Source organism: Mesitornis unicolor, unplaced genomic scaffold (assembly GCF_000695765.1).
Source record: "Mesitornis unicolor isolate BGI_N332 unplaced genomic scaffold, ASM69576v1 scaffold4319, whole genome shotgun sequence".
NCBI lineage: Eukaryota > Metazoa > Chordata > Aves > Mesitornithiformes > Mesitornithidae > Mesitornis > Mesitornis unicolor.
In genome coordinates, this window is record NW_010206395.1 from 32222 (window position 1) to 54409 (window position 22188).

At 40.7% G+C, this 22188-nt stretch overlaps 1 protein-coding gene across 1 annotated transcript in view; it reads left to right on the forward strand.

Moving 5' to 3' along the window:
* Positions 1-22188, forward strand: part of PRRC2C (proline-rich coiled-coil 2C) — a 54026-nt gene that overhangs the window by 14281 nt on the left and 17557 nt on the right. Inside the window, 13 exon segments of the mRNA XM_010191721.1 lie at positions 1-249; positions 1051-1220; positions 1842-2088; positions 3149-3362; positions 4142-6505; positions 7265-7473; positions 8081-8235; positions 8705-9047; positions 9539-9624; positions 10531-10719; positions 13359-13607; positions 18724-18813; positions 20504-20605. The exon segment at positions 1-249 is cut by the window's left edge and continues 34 nt beyond it. Coding sequence (XP_010190023.1) covers positions 1-249; positions 1051-1220; positions 1842-2088; positions 3149-3362; positions 4142-6505; positions 7265-7473; positions 8081-8235; positions 8705-9047; positions 9539-9624; positions 10531-10719; positions 13359-13607; positions 18724-18813; positions 20504-20605 — 4667 coding nt within the window.

Here is a 22188-nt window from a genome sequence, read left to right on the forward strand (position 1 = left end):
GGGAAAAGGAAAAAGAGAAGGAAAGAGAGAAAGAAAAGGAAAAAGAAGAAAAAGAAAAACTGGAGAAGGCAAAAGAGCAAGAAAGGGAGAAAGAGACAGAAAAGGAGATGGAGAAAGAAGAGAAGGAGAACGACAAAGAGAAAGAAGAGGAAAAACCAGCACATGAGATTCCCGAGCCTGTAGAACCTGTGGCAACACCTGTAGTAGAAAAGCAAGAAAGTGAAACGAGGAATAACAAGGAAGAAAAAGGTATGCTTGCATGCAAGTAGGAGTTGTCTGTCTTTAAGTGGAACTGCAGAGCGTAGCTGTAATCTTGGAGTCTAATTTGCATACCTAATTAACCTAGTGCATCTAAACCATTTGTTTTCCTGGCACATTATAGCTGCTGACTGGCCTTTAAGCTAGACCTGTTTGCCCAACTCATTAAAACGCTAAAGGAAAAATTGGGCTCTGTGATTTAGACTGGACTTTGAAGAAAACAGAAAGAAAAACAAGCCCTTTTTTCTTGATAAAGGAGGGTCAGCAACTCATTTTGCTAAAAAGCAGTGTAAATTATTTCAGCTGTTCTGTTCTTTCAGCAAGCCTAGAGAAGTAGACACAAAACACAAATTTAAACTTGATGCATTTTTTGTAGTGGAATTTGAATGTCACAAGAGAACTGTTAGACTAAGCTTAATAAAGCTGTGTTATCCTTTAAGTGGATAAAAGGGATTGTAAAACCAAATCTTGCTACATAAAAATGTTGATTCAAGTGTAATCTGGTAGCATTGGCACAGCAATTCTTAAATCACATAATAGTTACAACCTACACGCCAGTGGTTGATTACCCAGTGTATTTTAGTTTAAAAGAGTCACTGGGAGATGTATTAACAATAATTGTTCTGTTTTGATGGATTGTTCTTCACTTTTTTTTGCCCTGATTGGTTTTTGGAGGCTAAGGTCGTGAGGTTAGAGAAGGCATTTTAGAACGTTGTTTATCTGATGTTCGGGTAAAATTGCACAGTTCTAAGATTCCCTCTTGTCTCCTGTATGTGGGTTTGTTTTTTTCAGAAGATCAAGCAGTCTTTACCCGACAAGATAGTGGTCGGAATGAGAGAGAGATTTCACAGGTGACTCATGAGAGTGAGCCGGATTCAGGATCTCAGCCTCGTCCTGCTGTTTCCTCGGGCTATTCTAAGCAGTTCCAGAAATCATTACCACCAAGATTTCAGAGGCAGCAGGTAACTAACCAGTTTGTTTAATGAACTTCCTTTTAATGAATAATGTCTTCTGCCTCATTCTGAATAAGAATGTGACCGTTTCAAAAAGCTGAAGTTGTTGGTTTCCAGCTTCTGTAACATCTATGGTATTGGCAGGAATTGCTCAGCATGAAACACTTCTTGTCACTTCCGAAGTCTGTAAGTGAGCAGAAGGCAAGACAGGCTTTTAAAAGTGACCATTTTTGCATCAGTTGCTGAAGTAGGGGATTGCCCAGTGGTTACCTGTGAAAGGTGGGGTTTGATCATTGTTTCTGCAGCTTTATCTTAAAGGGTGTGACACTCACAAGCGTAACTTGGACTTGGGTCCTATGGTCTGAGAAGCACTTTGCGTTAACAAGATGTACGAGGCCTAGGTTGTTCTGTGTCTCAGCTGAGTATCAGCAAAACTGTAGCTGTTCTAAATTGTGCAGTCTGGTTTTCCCCCTTTTCTCCTAGTTTATCCTGATGCATGTTTGCAGTTAATTTTCAGAAATTAGTGTCCTGGAGATAACTGTACTTGTTTCTATGGATTATTTGAATCCTGCTCAAGTCTTCATCTTAACAAAAAGTAATGTCTTGTAATATTGTTTTCTGTTATGCCAGGAGCAAATGAAACAGCAGCAGTGGCAGCAACAACAGCAAGGTGTCCTACCACAGTCTGCTCCCTCACAGCCTTCGAGTGGCCCTGTCCCACCTCCCCAGCATAGGCCCCTTTACCAGCCCATGCAACCACATCCTCAGCATTTAGCTTCAATGGGCTTTGATCCACGGTGGCTTATGATGCAGTCTTACATGGACCCACGAATGATGTCAGGAAGACCTGCAATGGATATGCCTCCTATTCATCCAGGTAGAATCTGGCAGTACTTCCTGACTGTCAAACTTTCTTTGTTTTGTAATGAGTCTTTCCCTAACCCACTCTATGTATAGTGGGTGGGGTGGGTTTTTTTAAAGGAAAACCATAGTTTTTCGTTGTTTGTGACAAAATAGATTTTAGTAATACTGGAAAAATTATGTCAATGTATATTGTTGACTATAAAGTAAAATGACAGATTTCTGCAGTACTGCAGGCATGTTAGTGACAGTTAAGGATGTATTCAGAATGTCAGCATAAAGCCTTATTTTGTTACAGATAGCAAAGCCTGCATGAGTTAGGCTGAACTCAGAAAAATACTGTGTTTACCATTTGTTTCATTACATGTTAGCACTTGATACTACGTGGCTTATTAAAAAAAACCATGACATTTTGTTACATTATGTATTGGCACCTCTTACTAAATTTGTGTTTTCAAATTCTTGGCACTAAAAAGTCCTTATTAATTTGTGGAATGTCCATCTGACTTGCAGTTAAGAAAGCTACTGTGCATAAATAATATAAGTCTGGCATGTAATGTAATGGAGATACTTACTCAGCTAAAGAGCAAAGGATTGAGTATCCTGAATGAGTGCAAGGAATGAATGGAGGAAATGGCAGGCTAAGCAAAGACGTGAAAACTGTAGAATTTCTTTAAAATGTTACCAAAAAAAGGACCCAGAGCTCTTAATAGAGTACAAAGAAAAATAACCCGGCATGTATACTCATCTTGCCTTTTGCCATTCAGATCTTACGTCAGAAATTTCATTCACAAGTTTGCGGATGTATAAACCTGTTTTTTTCCATTATACTGGAAGCAGCCAGCTTCTCCCTTTGTTGGTAAAGTGGTGCTAGTGGTGAATATGATTTAGTCATTCTGGGGTCAGCTGGCAGTGAATAGACATTTGGTTCCAACAACAGAAGGTACAGAGGAAAGGAGATCAGAGGAGAGAGAATAGTGTTCGTCTGTACCTCCTGATATGCTTTGTTTGTCTTGAGGTAGTTTTCTTTGCTAATATTAAACTGATTTCAATTGTTGAACTTAAATCTATCACAGGAATTATGTCTCCCAAACCACTGATGAGAAGAGACCAGATAGAGGGATCGGCAACTAGTTCAGATTCATTTGAACATATAGCTCGCTCAGCAAGAGAGCACACTGTTCCTTTGTCAGAGCCCCGCATGATGTGGGGGTCAGACCCATACCCCCATGCAGAACCTCAGCAATCTAGTTCTCCTCCCAAAGTGTTAGAAGAGCCTGGCGATTTGAGGTAAGCCTGAGTTATGTACTGCTGCATGCCCCTTTTCCGAGCTGTACATGCTTACATGCTTGGCTGTGTAACTATGTTGAGTTTAAACTGAGTTACAGCTGCTCTTCACTGAAAACTTTAAGAGGAGTTGTGGCTAGAGGATATGGTGTACTTGGAGCTGTTGTATAAAACAAAAGATATACCTGCTCTGTAGTGGGATGTAGAAGGAGAATTTATCCCTTGTCTAGGATCCTTAGCCTAATTTGATGAATGGTGATTGCCGTATTAGTTTGAATTTTTGGTTTTGTAGAGCACTCTTGCAGTGTTGTCCTCTATCTGCTTTCCATCTTCCTCATAGCAGAGAACTTCTATCTGATACATATTAGTTTCAAAAGTGGTGTGTTGTAAAGCAAGACAGTCACTTTTGACCTTTGCTGCGTGATAAATGTTCAGGAAAGCTTCCTCTACATCTGAAAAGTACCCCAAAATGCTTTTTGCTACTGCTGTCTGGGAAATACTTGTGATATTAGCCTGCTAACATGGAGGCTCCGTTTAAAATTGTGTATAGCCATTAACAATAACAGATGCCCAAATCTAATTGTGCATTTGACACTCAGCTCTTAATTGGAATAGAATAAAAGTGACCTCTACAACTAGCAGCCACTATGAAAATTAATACCTCATATTTCTTTGAGCTGACAGTAATCCTTCATAGAAATAGAAAATTATTTGATTTAAATAAGTATCTGTGAGTAAAATTTTTTCCCCCACCTTAACATTCTTAATTGCTTGTTGCTTAGGTCTGAGGCACGCTTGGAGCAAGAACGAGTTGCTGTCCCTGCTGCTGCTTATCCTGTAGAACACAACCAGATGGACTCTCATCCAAAGACAGACTTTTTCAGAGATTCAGGAGAGATGCAGGTTCAGAAGTTCCCAAGCAGGCCTTTGGATGATGTACAGCCTCTCCAAACCGACACACCTAACACAGCCATTAATTTAGAAGGAGTAAATGAGAAAGTTGCACGTAGCTCTCCAGAAGAATTGGTGCCTGTGGGAGAAAGTCACTCTTCATTAAAAAGAAGCATTTCCCATGGCTCAAGTCACTCTCTAAAATCAGAAGAACAGAGGAATGAGACAGCAACAAGTATCTCTAAATTAAATAACAGGCCTGTTGAGACAAAGGAGACAATTGAGAGACTTGAGATTAAGCCAAAAAAAGAAATTTTGATCAGTAATAGAACATCAGAAGGACCAAAACCTGAAAAACCTTACAAACCTAAGTCTGAAACAAGATGGGGTCCTAGGCCAGGTTATGGCAGGAGAGATGAAGGCGGTGATAGACCAGTAAGAAGATCAGGTCCTATTAAAAAACCTGTGCTTAGAGATATGAAGGAAGAGCTTGAGCAGAGGGAAGAACGTGAGCAGAGGAAGGAGAAAGAAGGAGAAAAGACAGCTAGTGAAAAACCCAGCAAGCCTGAAAAAAGTGACAAAAAGGAAGCACTTCAAATGCCACTGCCTCAGGCTGAGCCAGAGACATCCGCCTCCAGCAGTGCTCCTCTGGCTAAGAAGATAACCCAGGATGCTGCTCTGACACCAGCAAGCCAGGAGAGCGGTCAAACTGAGACAGCAGCTAAAGCTCTGGTTCAGCCACCCACACCTCCAGTCCAGCAGCAGCTACCATCTGCCCAGCCTGCTGCTCCACAGCTTCCCCCTGCAGTACAGCAGCCGCTGCCTGCTCAGCCAGCAGCACAGCAGCAGCCACATGTTCAGCAGCCAGCTACTGCAGTGAAGGAAGAAAAGCAGATTGAGAAGGTTGTTAGCAAGGAGGTTGTAGAGAAACCACGCTTGGAAACCAGACCAGTGAAAAGAGAGCCTGGCTTACCACCTAGGACATACTGGAAAGAGGCTAGGGATAGAGACTGGTTCCCTGATCAAGGATACAGGGGCAGAGGTCGTGGGGAGTATTATTCTAGAGGTCGTAGCTACAGGGGTTCTTACGGGGGACGCGGTCGAGGCAGTAGAGGCCATAACAGAGAGTACCCACACTACAGAGATCCTAAGCCTAGATCAGACCATGTGCCTTCAGGGCCCGTTAGGCAAAGAGAAGAGAGTGAAACTCGTAGCGAGAGCTCCGACTTTGAAGTAATCCCAAAACGGCGTCGACAGCATGGTTCAGAGACGGATTCTGACAGTGAAGTTCATGAAAGCGCAAGTGACACGCTGCTTTCAGACAAAGACAGTCTAATCAAAGGCAAGCACCCAAAAAGAGAAGAGAGAGCTGATGGCAAGAAGCCTCCAAAGCCTCTGTCATTCAAACCTGAAAACAGTATCAGAGTAGACAACAGATCCTTAGAAAAAACATACATAAGAGATGATGAGAACAAACCCAAACCAGGATTTCTTCCTAAAGGAGAACCTTCTAGACGGGGCAGAGGAGGAATGTATAGACGTGGTGGCAGGGATCCTGGTGGGCGTCCTCCACGTCCATCTACAATAAGGAGACCAGCCTACAGAGACAATCAGTGGAACCCTAGGCAAACAGAAATCATTAAACCAGAAGATGGGGAGCCTCCAAGAAGAAATGAACATTATGGTCCTATACCAGTTGATAAAAGACCTCCAAAATTTGAGAGAAAGTTTGATCCAAATAGAGAGAGGCCACGAAGACAAAGGCCTGCTCGCCCTCCAAGGCAAGATAAGCCACCACGCTTTAGGCGCCTAAAAGAAAGAGAGGCTGCCTCAAAGATAAATGAGGCAGTAACCAACTCATCAACAAGTGCCACAGTTAGTAATGCAGTTAATGAGCCCTCCAACACTGCTCTGGATGTGTCAGGAAGTAAGACACCAGACTTGTCCAACCAGAATTCTTCAGACCAGGCAAATGAAGAGTGGGAAACAGCCTCAGAAAGCAGTGACTTCAATGAGAGGCGGGAGAGGGATGAGAAGAAAACAGCAGATGTAGCAGCACAGGTGGCTGCAAAGGCAGGAGAAAATGCTGGAGCTCCGAAAAGGGAAATAGCCAAAAGAAGTTTCTCTAGTCAGCGGCCTGGCATAGACCGTCAAAACCGACGTGGCAACAATGGGCCAGCTAAACCAGGGAGGAACTTCTCAGGGGCTAGGAGTGAAAGGCGGAGTGGTCCTCCACCCAGAAGTGGAAAAAGAGGGTGAGTGCCAGCTTCTGTTGGGAAGCAGATACGGTCTTAGTCTTCTGTCATCCTCTCATGGTTCAAAATCATTAATAGTTATTTTAGATTAGTACTAACAGTTAGGAAAGAGTATAAGACAAACACATGCACTTGTGGCTGCGTACTTGCTATTTTGTCTGTTTGTATACAGACACTTGGAACATGGAACTAAGAGCAGAGTGTTCTGTGTATGCACAGTGTTAAAAAAGCCTAATTTTTAAAAAATGCAGTGCTGTTTCTCAGAGTTGAACTATGTTTCTCAAGATTTGGGTGCAAGCTGAAATGTTGATCTGAGCAGTTTAGCAGTTTAATCCCTAGATTGCTGCATTGCATTTGGCTTTTTGTATTCTTAGATCAATCACCTAACGTACATGAACAAGTTGAGAAATGCTTGCCATTGAGACTAAGCTTTGTTTCTCTATAGGCTACAATTGATTAAAACTTGATAATTATCTTTTGTTACTATTTGCCCACTGTTTCGTAGTCACAGTGCATAGTAGTCTTAAGTGAGAGACAGGACAAGACATTTCTTTTATTGATTTGTCCCCAAAATACCTCTTACTGTTGAGCTTCTGCTCATTGAGGAGCTAAAAGTGAAAGTCTGGAGCCTACTAAGAAGTTGCACAGTAGATGCCTATAGCCCTAAAATATGATCTGCATTAGATTATTAGCTAGTTCTGTGTGTTCTCGTGGCTGGTCATTAATTTTCTCTTTTTTTTTTTTCCCCTCCTAATATAGGCCATTTGAAGAGCAGACAGCACCTGTACCTGGTGTTGATCCCACTAACAGCAACTCTTTACATCAGGAAGATGGAGGTGTTAATGCTGCAGGGCAAAAGAGCACCAAGGATGCAAGTGGCAAAAAGAGAGAAGAACCTAAGGCTGGTCCAAAGAAGCCTAAGGAAAAAGTGGATGCCTTGTCTCAATTTGATCTTAATAATTACGCAAGTATGTATTGATAATTTGCTAACTAGAATTTGTAATCCTGCTAGTTTTGCTGCATGTAACGCTAGATATTTGAAAACCTACAGAAGAGGAAAGGCGACTTTTTTTTTTCTTTGAACACCAGGATAATTGTGTACTTGGGTGTTCCTAGCTTTGTTATATCTAATTAACAGTGTGTACACCTCTGAAAGGTGGCAAATCTCATTGTGTGTTTTTATGTATAGATAAGGAAAATTATATTCTATTACCTAATTTAAATTCTGTCATTCAGGGCATTTTCCACCACATGCTAATAAATTGTTTAACCTTCATAAGCAAAGGCAGTGGATATCACTGATAAACTTACAGTTAATATTCGGGAAGGCTCTTGATTATTCATTATTATGTTCTTATTTCCTGGACAATCTAGTACAAGAACCTCCAATTTTTCACTTCTCAAAGGTTAACTTCTTGTTTTCAAACTCAGCAGTATGCAGAAGCTTACTTTTAATTAGGGGCCACCATCTGTGTCTGTGGGGAAATTGCTTCTGCTTTAAAGCAGATTTTGGCTTGGTGCACTGCATCTGAAGCTGTTAAAACGGCAGCTTCCATACCTTTCCTTTTTCTATAGGTGTTGTGATCATTGATGATCACCCTGAAGTGACAGTAGTTGAAGATTCCCAATCTAACTTGAATGATGATGGTTTCACAGAAGTGGTGTCTAAGAAGCAACAAAAACGCTTGCAAGATGAAGAGCGCAGGAAGAAGGAAGAACAAACAGTGCAGGTACAATACCAGCATTTATAGTGGGGAAAATGCTCCTTGCTGTACTGGGAATGTTGTGAAGTTTGCAGAATCTTCCTTCCAAAGAAGCTGTATTTTCACCTTACAAATAAAACCAGATAGTTGTGTTAATACTAAGTTGCTCAGAATTAGTAAATGAAGTTAAGTTTCACTTAGTCATCTTAGGATTCAGTACTTCCTGATTGGGCACTGTCTGGTGGGTGGAACTGGCAGACCAGAAATGCTGTTTTTCATAACTGTGATAAGGATTTACACTGTTGCTTGTATATCAGTTGATTCCAAGAGGAAAATGGATGAGAAATAAATCATTCTTCCTGTAGTTAAATACCCCTAAAAAAAATAAACTTCTTTAAGACAAGGTTAATCGGTTTGCTTTTTGCTGCTACACAATGTACAATAGGTTGTCCATACAGATACCAGCTGTGAGAATAAAATTGGCTTCCTCTTACAGGTTTGGACCAAAAAAGGATCAAGCGAAAAAGGCCGTGGTCAGAATTCCAAGCTCCCACCCAGATTTGCCAAAAAGCAGCAGCAACAGGCAGCAGCCGCAGCTGCACAGCAGGCACAAGCTCAGGCACAAGCTCAGGCACAGCCTCCATGTCCAACTCAGGCTCCAGGTCAGCCGCAGGCTTCTGTTCAGCCACAAAACCAGGCTGCAGGAGGGACAGCCAGCGCAGAGTACACGGTGTCAGGCAAAGTTCTGCAAACTACCCAGGCTCACAATGGGCTGGGAACTGACTTGTGGGAAAACAAGGTGCCTCCAACAGCAGTTCTAAATGACATCTCCAAAAAATGTAAGTAGTATTTCTTGACTTTGGGCCAAGAGGCAAGCAGGGTAGTTAGAGAATGCAGATTGGCAGCTCTGTCTGTCGATGTCTCATTTCTATCTGCAGATGTATTTTACACAGGGAATAGAGGGCAGCATTTCCAAGTACAGCATTGTAAACTATGAATACCTCAGAGAAGATATTTTTGCCGTACGATGCTACTCTGTGTTTTATGTTACCGTTGTCTTCTGCATTCATTATGAATGAGTAGCTGTCACTACCTTCAGGTATCTGTTTTGTCGGGCTTGGTCACGTTTCCAAACGTAACGACTGCCCAGCTTTCAAGCAGCTAAATAGGTAGTATATTGTTAGCTGCTGAGTAGGTTAACAGTTTCTTACCCACAACTTATTTAATCATGATGTCTATAATTGAATTCTCAGACAATTGATAACTTTAGTGAAATGCATTTAGCAACATTGGGGGTTTTTTTAACTCTTTTTTTTTTTTTTATTGTCAGTGGGACCCATTAGCCCACCTCAGCCACCTTCTGTCAGTGCTTGGAACAAGCCTTTGACATCTTTTGGTTCTGCTACATCTCCAGAGGTAAGAATGAAAGTCAGAAGAGTAGCTGTATGTGAATCTAACCCAAATTATATCTCATTGGGATTGGGTAAAGATTATCTGTTTACTCAGACATGCACATACTTGAAATAGTATGTGTAGAATTCCATGAGGTGAGGAGCTAGTACAGAAACACAGGATACAGGCTAGTGCTTTTATGACTGCAGCATGGAAAACCTGTTCTCTTAATAAAAACTCAGATGTTCACAGATTCTACTGATAGCTATTACTTAGTGCATTTTTAAAGTAAAAATACTGCCTACACAGTGCAGTCTACACTTGTGTGGTGTTCAGTAGTGTAGACAGAAACACAGTGTTTCCAAGGAGCTGTTCTTTTGTGTCCCTTCTTAAATCAGATTCAAAAAGCACTCAGTGCTTTCCAACTATATTGGCTCTGCTTATCCTATCAATTCTGCATAGCCCTAAATTTTACATTTAAAGTCATGTGGTTTTGTTTTCTTGGGCTTATTTGCTCTTGACTTCATTGTTTGAAACTGCGAGCATGTGACAATTCTCTTAGGAGACCATTTTAACTGCATAAGGAGATCTGGAAATCTTTTTTTAATTTCTTACTGTTCCTCCTGAATAGAACATTAATTTTTGAACTTACAGTTCATCATCTAGATCTTGTTTATGTATTTTTTTCACTGCTCTTTTTTTCCGTACTCTTGAGCTTGTATAAACAATAGAAACTTGAGAAGGAGGAATGCATTCACGTATTGTTTACACTTACAAATCTGTTACAGTTATAAGTAATACTTTTGCTGGCAGCAGGTAAAAGTAACTTTTTAGTGGTTTTCAGCTGAGCACATTGTACTCTTTTTCTGAACCACTGGCATTGTACTAATCTAGAAATCTTTTGAAATGTGTTGTTTACCTTTTAACTAGGGGACAAAGCCTGGGCAAGAAGGTGGAGTTGACCTTGGTATAGACACTATTCAGTTTGGAGCCCCAGCTTCCAGTGGCAGTGACAATGAAGTTGGCCCTGTACTTTCTGAGAAGTCCACTGACAAGCTACCAGAACCAAAAGAGCAAAGACAGAAACAGCCTCGGGCTGGACCCATCAAAGCACAAAAGGTAAAAGGTCATATCTTCAGTATAAACTTTGAAACTTAAAGAAGTTCAAACAGAAAGAGGCTACAAATAATAGAATAGAATACTCATGCAGTCAGGACTACACCTGTAAAAATTACATTCTCCTTTTATATCTCCTAAAACAATCAACAAGTTGGTTCTTTGAGAGAAGATGGGGAGTTCAGTTCAAGAAACTGGTGTAAGTAAACAGCATCCTAGCCCAGCAGAGTTTGTTCATTGGTTCTGTGTTTGGAGCAAAGGGTATGGCTAGAGCAGGCATGGGATTATGGATTTCTGATAGCTTTGTTAGAAGACTACAGGTGTGGTAGAGTTTTGGTTTTGTTTTCCAGTTTGGGGTTTTTGGTTTTCTCTTGAGCTTACTATGCTCAGGCTTTGAGAGGTGTTTTGAAGCAGACATACTGTTTCTGCCCTGGCTGTATCTGTAGTTTCAGTGATTCTTCCTGCCACTGTTGCTGCCTTATCCCCCTCTAAATGATGCATGGTGCCCTGTCTAGATTCGTAGCCAGATTACCAAGAATACATCAAGTTGCAGCAAAAGAAGTTTTGAGAGAAAGGAGGAATGCTAGAGCCTCTGATTTGAAATCTCACATTCAAATGCACAGCGGTTTGGGTAATTTATATTTTTTGCAGCTAATCTGGGATGACTGGATCAGTAATCAAGCTTATCTGAATTTTTTGAAAAGTCTATTGCCCTCCAGAGATTTAGGGGCTCCATTCAATCATTGTCATCTTGTATTTCCATTGTTACCACTCATGAGGAGCACTACTTTCTCCTCCTGTCATTTAGATTGCACTTAGTGCTCTTTCACATTAATGTAACGTACTTTCATGTTATTTCCACTCCCAGTGCATACTTACGTGTGCATCACGAGCACTCAGCACCAGTTTCTTACTTCCAGAAAGAAATGGTTATATTTGGCTGGTGAAGCTGCTCTTTCAGTCCCACTTGATGTCTGAGATTTGGCAGCAGTCCTGCTGCCCTTTTGTCTTTCTAGAAGACTGGGTGTTTCTTTGTGTTGGTAGTGTTTGGTGTTTTTTCCAAAATAGAAGCTGAAATCTGAAAGTGCAGCCACACATAGAATGAATTTAACTTCTGGTACATGAGGCACTCAGTAGGTATGCTGCAGGTCATGGGGTGTCCTTGCAAAATGTAAAACCCATACAGCAGAGAAATAAGCAGTGGTTAATACTGCTGGTGAATTTTAGTAACCCAGCATGTTTAAACCCGTACTCCAGATACACTAGTAGCATGCCTAAAATGGCCCTCATTAAATCACTTAAAGATACTGAACTCCAAAGTGAAATAAATATAAAGAGAGTCTGCTTTGCACTGTGTAGAAAGTTCCTTTATTCTGTTTAGTTATAGCTGTACAGACAGCTGTAGATTTGTTGAAAGACAAATGTGTGACTAAGTGATAAATCCATTGGAGATTAACATTTTCATGTGCTCTTCTGAATGAGAGCTGTAATCCTTTAGTCTTGGGGGAGGCAACACACAAACAAAATAACAAAGAACAAACAATTCCTACACACCCACCATCCCCATGGTGGTGATGTTTGCTGTGAAGCCTAAATACAAACTTACACTCATGATTGGAGGTTGATATCGTTGAACTGATATGGGCAATGTAAGAGGGACCATACTTGAAACAAAGCAGTTTAGCTCTGTTTTAGCTTTACTTTTTAGTTTTAGTTTAGTCTAGAGGAATTTCTGTCTCTGTAATTTGTTAGAGCCAAAACAATTTGGGGTGAGGTGGGTCTGGTGTTCCTGATGTCTGCGTTGCAGAGCTCATGCATCTGCTTCTACTTTGTTGTCTTCCTTCCCTCTGAAAGCCAGTTTCTGCTGGCCTCTTCAGGGTACCAGTTACCTTCAGGAAACTCCACCCTCCCCAAAGTCTAAAGACATTGTATTATAAATGTGACTCCATCTACTCCTGAAACAGCTGGTTTGTATTTACAGGGACAGTACCAGCAGCTTCTGTCTTTCCATTATCAAAGCTAAAGAATAGGATTTTAAGGACTGCCTTTAAGGAATTTTTGTGCCACTCTGTAGTGAAATGGGCTGAGTTGTCTCACCCAGAAAAGATACAGCTTTTTAAGCAGCAGAGCATTTAGGTTCCCCAAGGCCTCTTATTCTGCTTTAATTTAGCTGCACAAAAAGGAACTACTGAATTGCAGTAGCTATTCCAGCCATGGTGTCTGCAGTATGAGGTAACACTTGGGCGTAGGTGTTTTATTTTTTCTAGATATCCTCTTAGTGCTCAATTCTTAGGAAAAAGTGCTGCCAACATACATACATTGAGAACTTCAAATGAAGGTAGAGTCTTCTCTTCTAGTTTCCTGGGGACCTGTAAATTAAAATAACCTGTATGTATACAGTCTCGTGGCTTCACATATATAGCATGTATTGCTTGAAAACAATAGTTTAGATTCCTGATGTTCAGAGTGAATGCATTTGATGTACATCTTGCTAACGTCGTCGCAAATGATTGATCTGTTAGAAAATGCTTACCCTTCAGGAAAGCGTTGTTAGATTTAAACAGTATTATTTTAAGCATGTTAGAATGTTCTTGTGAGAGAACGGGGGGGAAGACATAACTGACAAATTAACACTAACTTAGCTTCCAGACTTGAGTCCAGTAGAAAACAAAGAGTATAAACCTGGTCCAATTGGGAAAGAGCGTTCTTTAAAGAACAGGAAGGTGAAGGATGCCCAACAGGGAGAGCCTGAGGGACAGGAGAAGCCATCTTCCACCTCTGTCAGAAGTCCAGAACCTGTCACTACAAAGGAAACCAAAGCAAGTGAACTGACCTCGGAAATAGGAACGATGATATCTGTGTCTGCTCCAGAGTTTGGAACAAACACAAAGGTAAGAAAAATATTGACAAATCACTGAGGACTATGTGTAAAATATGATTACACTGATGTAACTGACACTTGGTTGCCTGCTGGTGGTAGTTATCTGGACAACAGAGCCCACTGAATAGCAGATCTGAAACATATCGGTACTGCTTGAATTTAACAGTGCTCCAGAAGTGGTACGGGTACATGCTGTTTGTCATACCCCTGTACAGAGATCAACTGGGAAAGTTTTAAACTTTTCTGTTGCCTTATGAGAGTGAAAACTGTGTCCTGAGCCTTGCTGTAGATAGTGGCACTGGAGCCTGAGATAGGCAGATTCTGTAAACTCACATATATGGGATATATGCAAGATAAATGCTTGACTTTCAACAGAGAATGGGAGAGAAGCAGTGTTTTGATAGGTCGTTGGTTGAGTGCATGGATGGCCTGAAGCTATGAGTTAGGTGCTGCTCTGTGAAAAAAGGAATCTCTAAACTAGGAATGCGCTAAAGCATTGGATGAGGCACTTTCAGGTTACCTAAAGGTTTTCTGTGTCACTTCCTGTTGGCTTGGATATTGTCAAGATATCCCTTGCAGAACTCCTTCAGGATGTTGAGGACTCATCATAGTTGTCTGCGTGGAACTCCCCTGCTTCTCTGTAACTGCTTGACAGTGAGATGGCAACTTGCTGTTGGATTCGTTGTTGTACAGCTCAGTTCTTAGCTGTGGTACACTGATAGCACTGGTTGAAAAACATCCGCAGAGGCGCTTGAAGAACCTGTGGGGGCTCTGCCCTCACTATGGTAGCATTGTGTATTGAGCAAGAACTATGGTTGTTATCTCTTAAATGTAGAGAAACTGTGTGCTTTGAGTAGTTGTCACACCTGGTTTGGTAAAGGAAAAATTATTCTTGTATGTTTGTAAAGCAGTTTTATGAGCTTAGACTCAGGTTTGTCGTGTGCGGTGTCAGTCTGCCTTTGTCTAGTCTTAAGCAGAAATTTTCCGATGCCATTTAGGAAAACCAATTCTCTGCAAAAGTTGCATTAATAGTTGAAGAATCTGAAATGCAGATCACTCACAGTTTCTTTGTCACCTGCAGTTGGAAAAAAAGTAAAAAAAAAAAAAAAAGACAGTTTTGGCAGTTTTTGCCAAGGTGTCATGCAAACAGGAGGTTCTATCTCAATGAAGTCTTGTTACAGAGCAAGTGTTAAGGAGGATATTTGTGTCCAATGTGCTAGCTGCAAACTTAAGTTTTTTGAGTAGAATGGCAAATACGGAAGAAAATTCAGTGCGGGGATTTCTCATCCTTCCTGGCAGTTACCATCTTGTAAGTAGATGTGGATGGTTTATGTTTATACCAGAAATGGAAACAGTGCCCTTCATGTATGCAGAATCAGAAGTGTAAAGCCATAAACAACAGCATGCTGAAGTATTTGGTAGGAAGGCTGTGTGTATGTGTGTCGCGTGCTTTCTCGGTGTCTGTCAAGCTCCTGTGACCAGACATCAAGATGAGGAGACACTTCTTCTAAGCCACCTGCAGAATAGGAAACATAGCTTTGTTGATTGCTCCAGGCTGACTTGATGTTGAGTAGCTCTACTAAAATCAGCATAATTTCCTCTCTACAACTGTATTTTTAAAGTATGAGGTCTTCAAAAGGGAAGTCTGGATTTTGTGCTTTTCTGACCTTAGTTAAAAATGGATTGCCAAGGTTCTTTGAACTACCACAGTATTAAAGCACCAAGCTTCTGTCTTCTGGAGGCAAGACCAGAGTGAAAGGAACTTTCCAGTTTGTGCTGGATATGAAAAATCCCAATAGTTTCCTCATTAAGCAGTTGCTAATAGAAGCATTTAATAATATGCCTAAATATTCCTGTCTCAGCAGTTCCAGGTTGCTTTTGAATTCCTATGTCCATGAGTAGTTCCTGGGCATCAGTAGGTTGTCAGGGAAAGGGGTTGGTCATATTCTGGTTTTAATTCTCTGGAAGTTTAGCCAACAACCTGCAGATTTAGTGGAGAAAATAAGCTTCGTCTGCATTTTGTGGGAATAAACCAGTCTTGCTACTTTTTAAAGTGGCTTTTAAAATTACTTCGAATACTGTTCTGGCCTTGATTTCCTATGCTTATTTCTATTGTAATTGCTTTCTTCTTGTTGTACTCTTTCCATTGCTTATTAGTGAGGGAAGATACGATGTCTTTGATCCGTTTGAATATCAGGTGTTAGAAGTTATAACAAACCTAAATTATTTCTCTTTTTACACTCTTAAACATCCTTCTCAGAGACTACTGCTCAGCTTCCAGGAAAAGACATACTTCCTTTAGTGTGTTTGGTGATTGAAGTGTTAGTAAAAGTCAAGCCAGCTGCCCTGCTTCGGAAGCAAAAGCTTTGTAAGAGTACCCCATCCGTCCCAAAACAAACATCTTAATAAGAGCCTGTGCATTTAATCATACAAGACTGTTTTACCCTAGAAACTGTTGAAATATAAATGGATTCATACTGGTGAGATGTGAATTCAGAGCCGTGAGCATGATGCTCAGGAGCAATTGCAGCTCGCTCTTTTGGATTTTGCAGTATTTCTGGAGTAAAGGACATCTGGTGGTGTAAGACTGAGTTGGGTAATAACACCTTACCCCTTGCCTTTCCCCACTCCACCATCTTTAAGGTTTTGAAGGTCTCAATCACAGGAGTGTTGGATATGTCCACTGGTTGTGGACATGTCAGTGAAATCTTTGCACAGGTAGTTGATAACAGCTTTGTGTTACAGAGAAGATGTGTGAAAGGACACAGGCTGTACTTGAGAATACATTTTCAGTACTTGACAAGCTCTCTGATTTGAGTCATTCATGTAAATTGGGAACAGATCAAGTAGTTAATTAATCCCATACTTACCCTGATCCTCTGTAGCAAGTCTGCCTTGTTCCTTTGTTCATAAAGTCACTTCAGGTTTTGTGATATCTTCTTTTTGGGCACAGTAGGTAGTTATAAAAAGCTTGCCCGTTCTTCTTCAGGTAGAAATTAATTGCTGTACGTGCTTTTTTTGAGTTCTCTACTTTTTGCTCTTGCTATTGTTAATAGTTTATAATAAAGTAATCGGTTGGTTTCTTCAGTAAAGCAGTTGTACAGGAGAATCACTCTAATTGAATTACAAAAGCTTATGGTGATAAGCCATATCTTAACAGATTTCTAGATTTAATGTATCAGTAAATGAAGAATGGTGGTTAACCCAGAGTTTATGGAGTGATGTTGTTAGAGCTAAAGCATTGTCTCATCTGCACCTTTAGCATGAAACTCATCCTTGTAGGATGGTTTAGCATTGCACATGTACTTCTAAGGTCACTAGAGTTCATTTGGTGTGTTGTTTCTAGTGAAAGCAAGCATTTTTTTGCTGTAGGTTTCCAAAGTGAGAAAGCTAGTAGAAGTCTCGATCTGATTTCTTTTGTCATGAATTTTAGTTCTGAGACCCTGTAAAATTTGCATCCAAACCTTGAAGGAGTTTTAATAATGTTATATTAAAACCTTCCTCTTTCTTATGCAGTAAAGCATCTTAAAAAACCAAGAAGGCAGTATGTGGCTTCATGTGAAGGATCTTGTGATTAAAGCAGCCTTGTGCTTGCCTTGTTCTCACCAAATTAAGGTTGCCTAATAGAATCACATATAAATGTGCAGCTTACAGTTTGGTAGCTCGAACTGTGGGAAACATCTTGTATCTCATATTTCACCAGTATAAGAAGGAAATAACTAAATGGAGAGAATCTCTCAGTTTCCTTCCTAAACACGAAAATAAGTCAAGTGTGCGCATTGTGTCCTCTCCCAGCCCATTATGGGTTAGCTTTACCAAAATGAGCTCATTCTTTTAAGGGAGACCCTTTGTTATTTGCCAGTTAGTATCTTGATGCTTTAATTACTCTTGTAGGAGACATTGCCATAGGCTTGAGGAGTAAATGGAGCATGCACTTTTCTAATAGCTTATCATCATACTGGTTGAATTCAATTAAACAAGCATTGTTTGGTTTGTGCCTTCAAAATCATTGTGTTGGCAAGTCCAGGCATTCATCACCAGTTCTACTGCTAATTTGTCCATCAGTTCCTTCTTGGTGTTTGGATCTGTAAAAATGATAGTCTTTTCCGGGCTTCAGACATGTTAAACAGGAGTTTGCAGTGCTTGCCTAAAGAGTGGATCTTGGCTAATTCAGGGTCACTTTGTTTATCCAACAAAGTCTGTGTCGTGTTCTGGTAACACCAGTTTGCCTGTCCAGAATATGCTCAGTAGATAGCCCGTGAGAAGAACTGAGAAATGGTGGTCACCATGGCTTCACAGAAGTACCAGTGTCTTTTTTGTTCGTTGTAGGTCATTCTCTAGAGAGCTGGCAGTGTTAGCACTGAGACACTTTCACCAGGCAGTTTATACTTACGGCTGCAATAGTCACTGGCTACAGCTAGGTCCATGAATGTGGACCTTGTTCGTGGAACACATTACGGTCCACTTAACTATGTCAAATAAGCTTCAAGAAAAGCCTCTGGGTAGGCTGGAAAGGTCAGACCTTTTCTTCTTTGAAATCACTGCTCAGTCCAGAAATTGGGAGGTAGCCTTTACCACCCAGAGAAGCTGAGTCTTACAACTTTAAGAGGCAAGACTTAAAATTGTTTTGCAAACTGCAAACATCTCTGTTTTCTTTTTAATCTGGAGGACCTTACTTGTCATAGGTTTACCCAAGAAATTTCTTTATTTAAAGCTACAGAAAGCCTTCAGCTAATAAATTTTACTTTTAAAATAGGCTAAAAGTGCCTAGAGGTGGCCAAAAGCTTCTTGGGTGACAAACGATAATTGGTTACAGCACCACAGTTCTGTATGTCTAGTGCCCAGGCAGCGCATCACTCTTATGTGGCTGCTTTACAGACTGTGTTTTGGCTTGTCTCCAGACATGCATTGTGAGGTCGTGAGGCAAACTCTAATCTCCCAAGAATTATCGTGACCTCAGTAGCAATTCAGCAATAAGGATTGCTGGTCATGCCTTCTAAGGAAAAACTGGTGTGAAATTCTAATCTTGTGAACTCCTCCTGTAAAAAGGCTGACATCTCTGTCCAAGAAATTTAAATCTAATTTAGGTAAGGGAGATATTTTAATGGCATTATTTTTCTTCACAGGAGTCTGTAACAGACTACACTACACCTTCTTCTCATCCTAACACAGTGGCTACTAGCAGTACAAAAATGGAGGAGACTTTGGTGACGAACGTAAGTCTATTGCAGTGATCGTCTTGACTTTGAAGACAAGAAAATATTTTCACACTTCTTTGAAGCACCAAGTAGTGCCTTCAGTAAACAAGTCACTAGGGTTTCTTTCACATTAACTAGCTGTGCATTATCCAATAATCTTACTCTGAAGGACTTTTGATTTGATTAGTATCTATTATCAGGTATTGTTCATCTTTTGAACAACCACAGTGAGCTAAAGAGCACAGAAAGAGGAGCTGGTGTTTCTAGAGACAACTGTAAAAAAGCAGAGATACGTACCATGAGGGAGCGTGCTCTCAGCAGCAGTCGGGACTTGAAGCTGGTACCAGTAGCAAAGCTCTGTAGGTGAGTTTGAAGAAAGGCTTCTACAAACAAAGCAGTTTTGAACTGTAGCCTGAAATCACAGCAAGTGCATGTAAAGGGAGCAGCTCAATTGTTTCTGAAAGCAGACAGCAGCCTTTAAGTTGTTCAGTTGCTACAGAGATGGGATGTTTGCAGTTCTCATAAAGCAAATGATCCTGTGTGAGCATGGCCTAGTGATTGAAAGGACTGGCTGGGTTCTGACTTGCAGCAAAATCAAGTTTTCTTGAGTGTGCTGGGATGTCAGGGAACACGGATCTTGTGGTTTTTTTGTTTGAGTAGCAGAAATAGAATTAGCTCAGAGTTGAGTCACTTGTTGACTGGGGGAAGAAGGAGTTGTACAGCAGGATCTCAGTTTTTATGAAGATGTCTTGTGAATTCCATCTAAAACTCTTTTCAGCTTACTGCAGCATCCTTTAATGCAGTTTTGAGGCAATACTGGTTGAACTTACTGCTGGATTTTCTGGTGGTGGTGTGGTTTATGCCTTTGGTGTTTAGCGTGAAAGACTGAATTCTTTTGTGTTGATGAAGTTATTATATGCTCCCCTGTTGCAGTGTTGGAGCTGGATTTCCAACACAGGAAACAGGGGCTCCTGGCCACAAAGGATCAGATTCAAAGCTTCAGTATCTGTCTTTTGGATTAGCCTTATCTCATCAAGTGGAAGTCAATTAGCTGTGCTCTGACTGGAGAAAGAAATGGTTAGAAGTAATAGACTGGTCACTGCAGTATTTTTGCTAGATTTCATTTAAAACTTCTAGGAAATCCGTCATTGTTTTGTTAGGCAAAGATAGCAATAGCATTATGTCAAGTTTATTTCAGTAAGTTTCACATCTCTCATCTTTTGGAAGAGAAGATAACTGATTTCAGTTCTTGGATGGCAAATCTGGTTTGGTTTGTTTCATGTCCTATGACATTGGAGGTTTATAGCTTCCTCTTTTCAGAAACTGTATCTCAGAACTCACGGTCCATGAAGCCCTATGTACTGTATCAGTACAAAAGGGGACAAACTTGGCTTGGGAAGAATTTTTGCTTATCAGTAAATTGAAATGATACCTTAAAGCAAATCCCAAAGCAGAAAATTGGTATTTGTTTATGCAGAAGACATGGACACTTCAGAACTTTAGTCTTCAGCCTCTTAAAGAGAGATGAGAAGCATCTCAGCACCTTTCCCCACCTACCAAATTTTCATCTTATTTTATCAAAATCTCCCTGCCAAATGCTCAAGCCTTGAAGAAATTGTAGCTCACTTAAATGAAGCTTGAGCTTTGCTTTTCTGGGGCTTTTGTAGTAGACGTAGTTAGAATGTGATGTGTGTTGCCTGCCTTTCAGGTGCCCCTGCCCCACACCCTTCCCCTCCCTAGGAGGGAGACTCTACAACAGAGCTCCAGCCTAACTCCAGTTTCTCCCGCTACCGTCGACCTCACCCTCAAGGTATGTACCACAGCCCTCTAAGGGTCGTTTTCTTGCATGCAGGGGAAAAAGTTAATGGAGAACTTGCTGGTGAACCTTTTTTTTAGAGCCTTCCTTTGTTTCCTCTGCTGAACTGCTTTTGCATATAGACGGATGGCTGAAACATAAGACTCTATAAAATGATGCATTTAAATTATAAATCTCTAACCCCGTTTTGCATTAACACTTGGCATCTCAACCAATCTTGGCTCCCACTACCCTGAAAAAACCAGATCCTAGCATTTTAGCATTGTACCATAGTGTTCATGACGAAGCATCGGAATCTGAGGTTTTTTGAGAGTTTAGCTTTAAGTTATCTGGTCTGGTATTGAAGGCTGTAAGGAGTTGCTTGGTAAGCCGAGCTTGATTCTGTCTTAGCTGTAAGATTTTGGTGCAGTGATAATGTGGTTCTGAGTTGGATGGCTAAAGTTCTAAATAAAGCAATGTAGGTGGTATGTTGGTGCCTATGGAGGGCAGTTTGAGCAGTTAGTCAGAACATGTTTTGTTGTGTTACAAATGTTCTGTTGTTTTCTGCCTCCAGTGTAGAGTGAGCGTGTAGAATATTTTGAATGGTGTTTTCCCATTTTGTTGGACTTTGGACTGTGTGCATTGTATAACTCACTAACATAGAGTTGGGCTCTAGCTTTGCTACTGTATCTTTAGAAGTTTTTGGTCCTTTTTTTTTTGTCCTAGATCTGCTTTGTGATTGTGACTACAGGTGGCTGATCCAGTAGAAATTACTGTTGCTGCTTCTAGTATTAAGGAAGAGTGATGTTTGAACTTAGTTTCTCTACATTTTTGCAACAAGAAATGAAACTAGGGATTGGATGCAGAACTAACACTCTGGAGAGACTTACTTGTCAATCCCAGTGAGACTTGCGTCTCGCTGGCATGGTTTGACAGCTGCTTGCTTGTGTTCTCTACATATGATAGTTATTAATGATCTCTTGTTGAATCTTTGCTTTTCTTTTGTTAACACTTTATTTCCTGGAAAAAAAAACCAAGCGTAACATCACTTTAAAACAATAGACCAGCAAAAATGGGGAGAGGGCTGGAAAGGGACAAATAATTTAACAAAAATCTGGTTTTCTATTGCATACTTGTGTAATAAGTTACCATAATATGACTTTCTGGTGCCTGAAAGCATTTATCTATAATAGCAGTCTCTGACTGTTTTAGCAGCTGGATATCTGATTCACATGTAAAACAGGAGGGAATGTTACTATAGCATGATGCTGCAGAGTACGTGACGCTGCTCAGTTACAAAGAAACTGCTGTGTTTGTGCCGTTCATCTTGCGGTTTCTTTTTCTGCTGCTCTGGTGTCCATGATTTCTCAGTGGATGATAGATCCTGAACGTGTGCTAACAAAATACGTCAAAGATCCATGTTTTGAGGCTACCTTTAGGAACATTGACCAAAATCTGAATGGAAAGGCATTTGAAAGCAGCTTCGTCTCTAATTTATCTATTCCAGCCACTGGAGCTCTACCTCCTTTTTGCAAATGCCAAAGTCAACAAGCTTGTATCGCTTTCATAACAGGCTGCCTAGTCCAGATGAAGCAGTG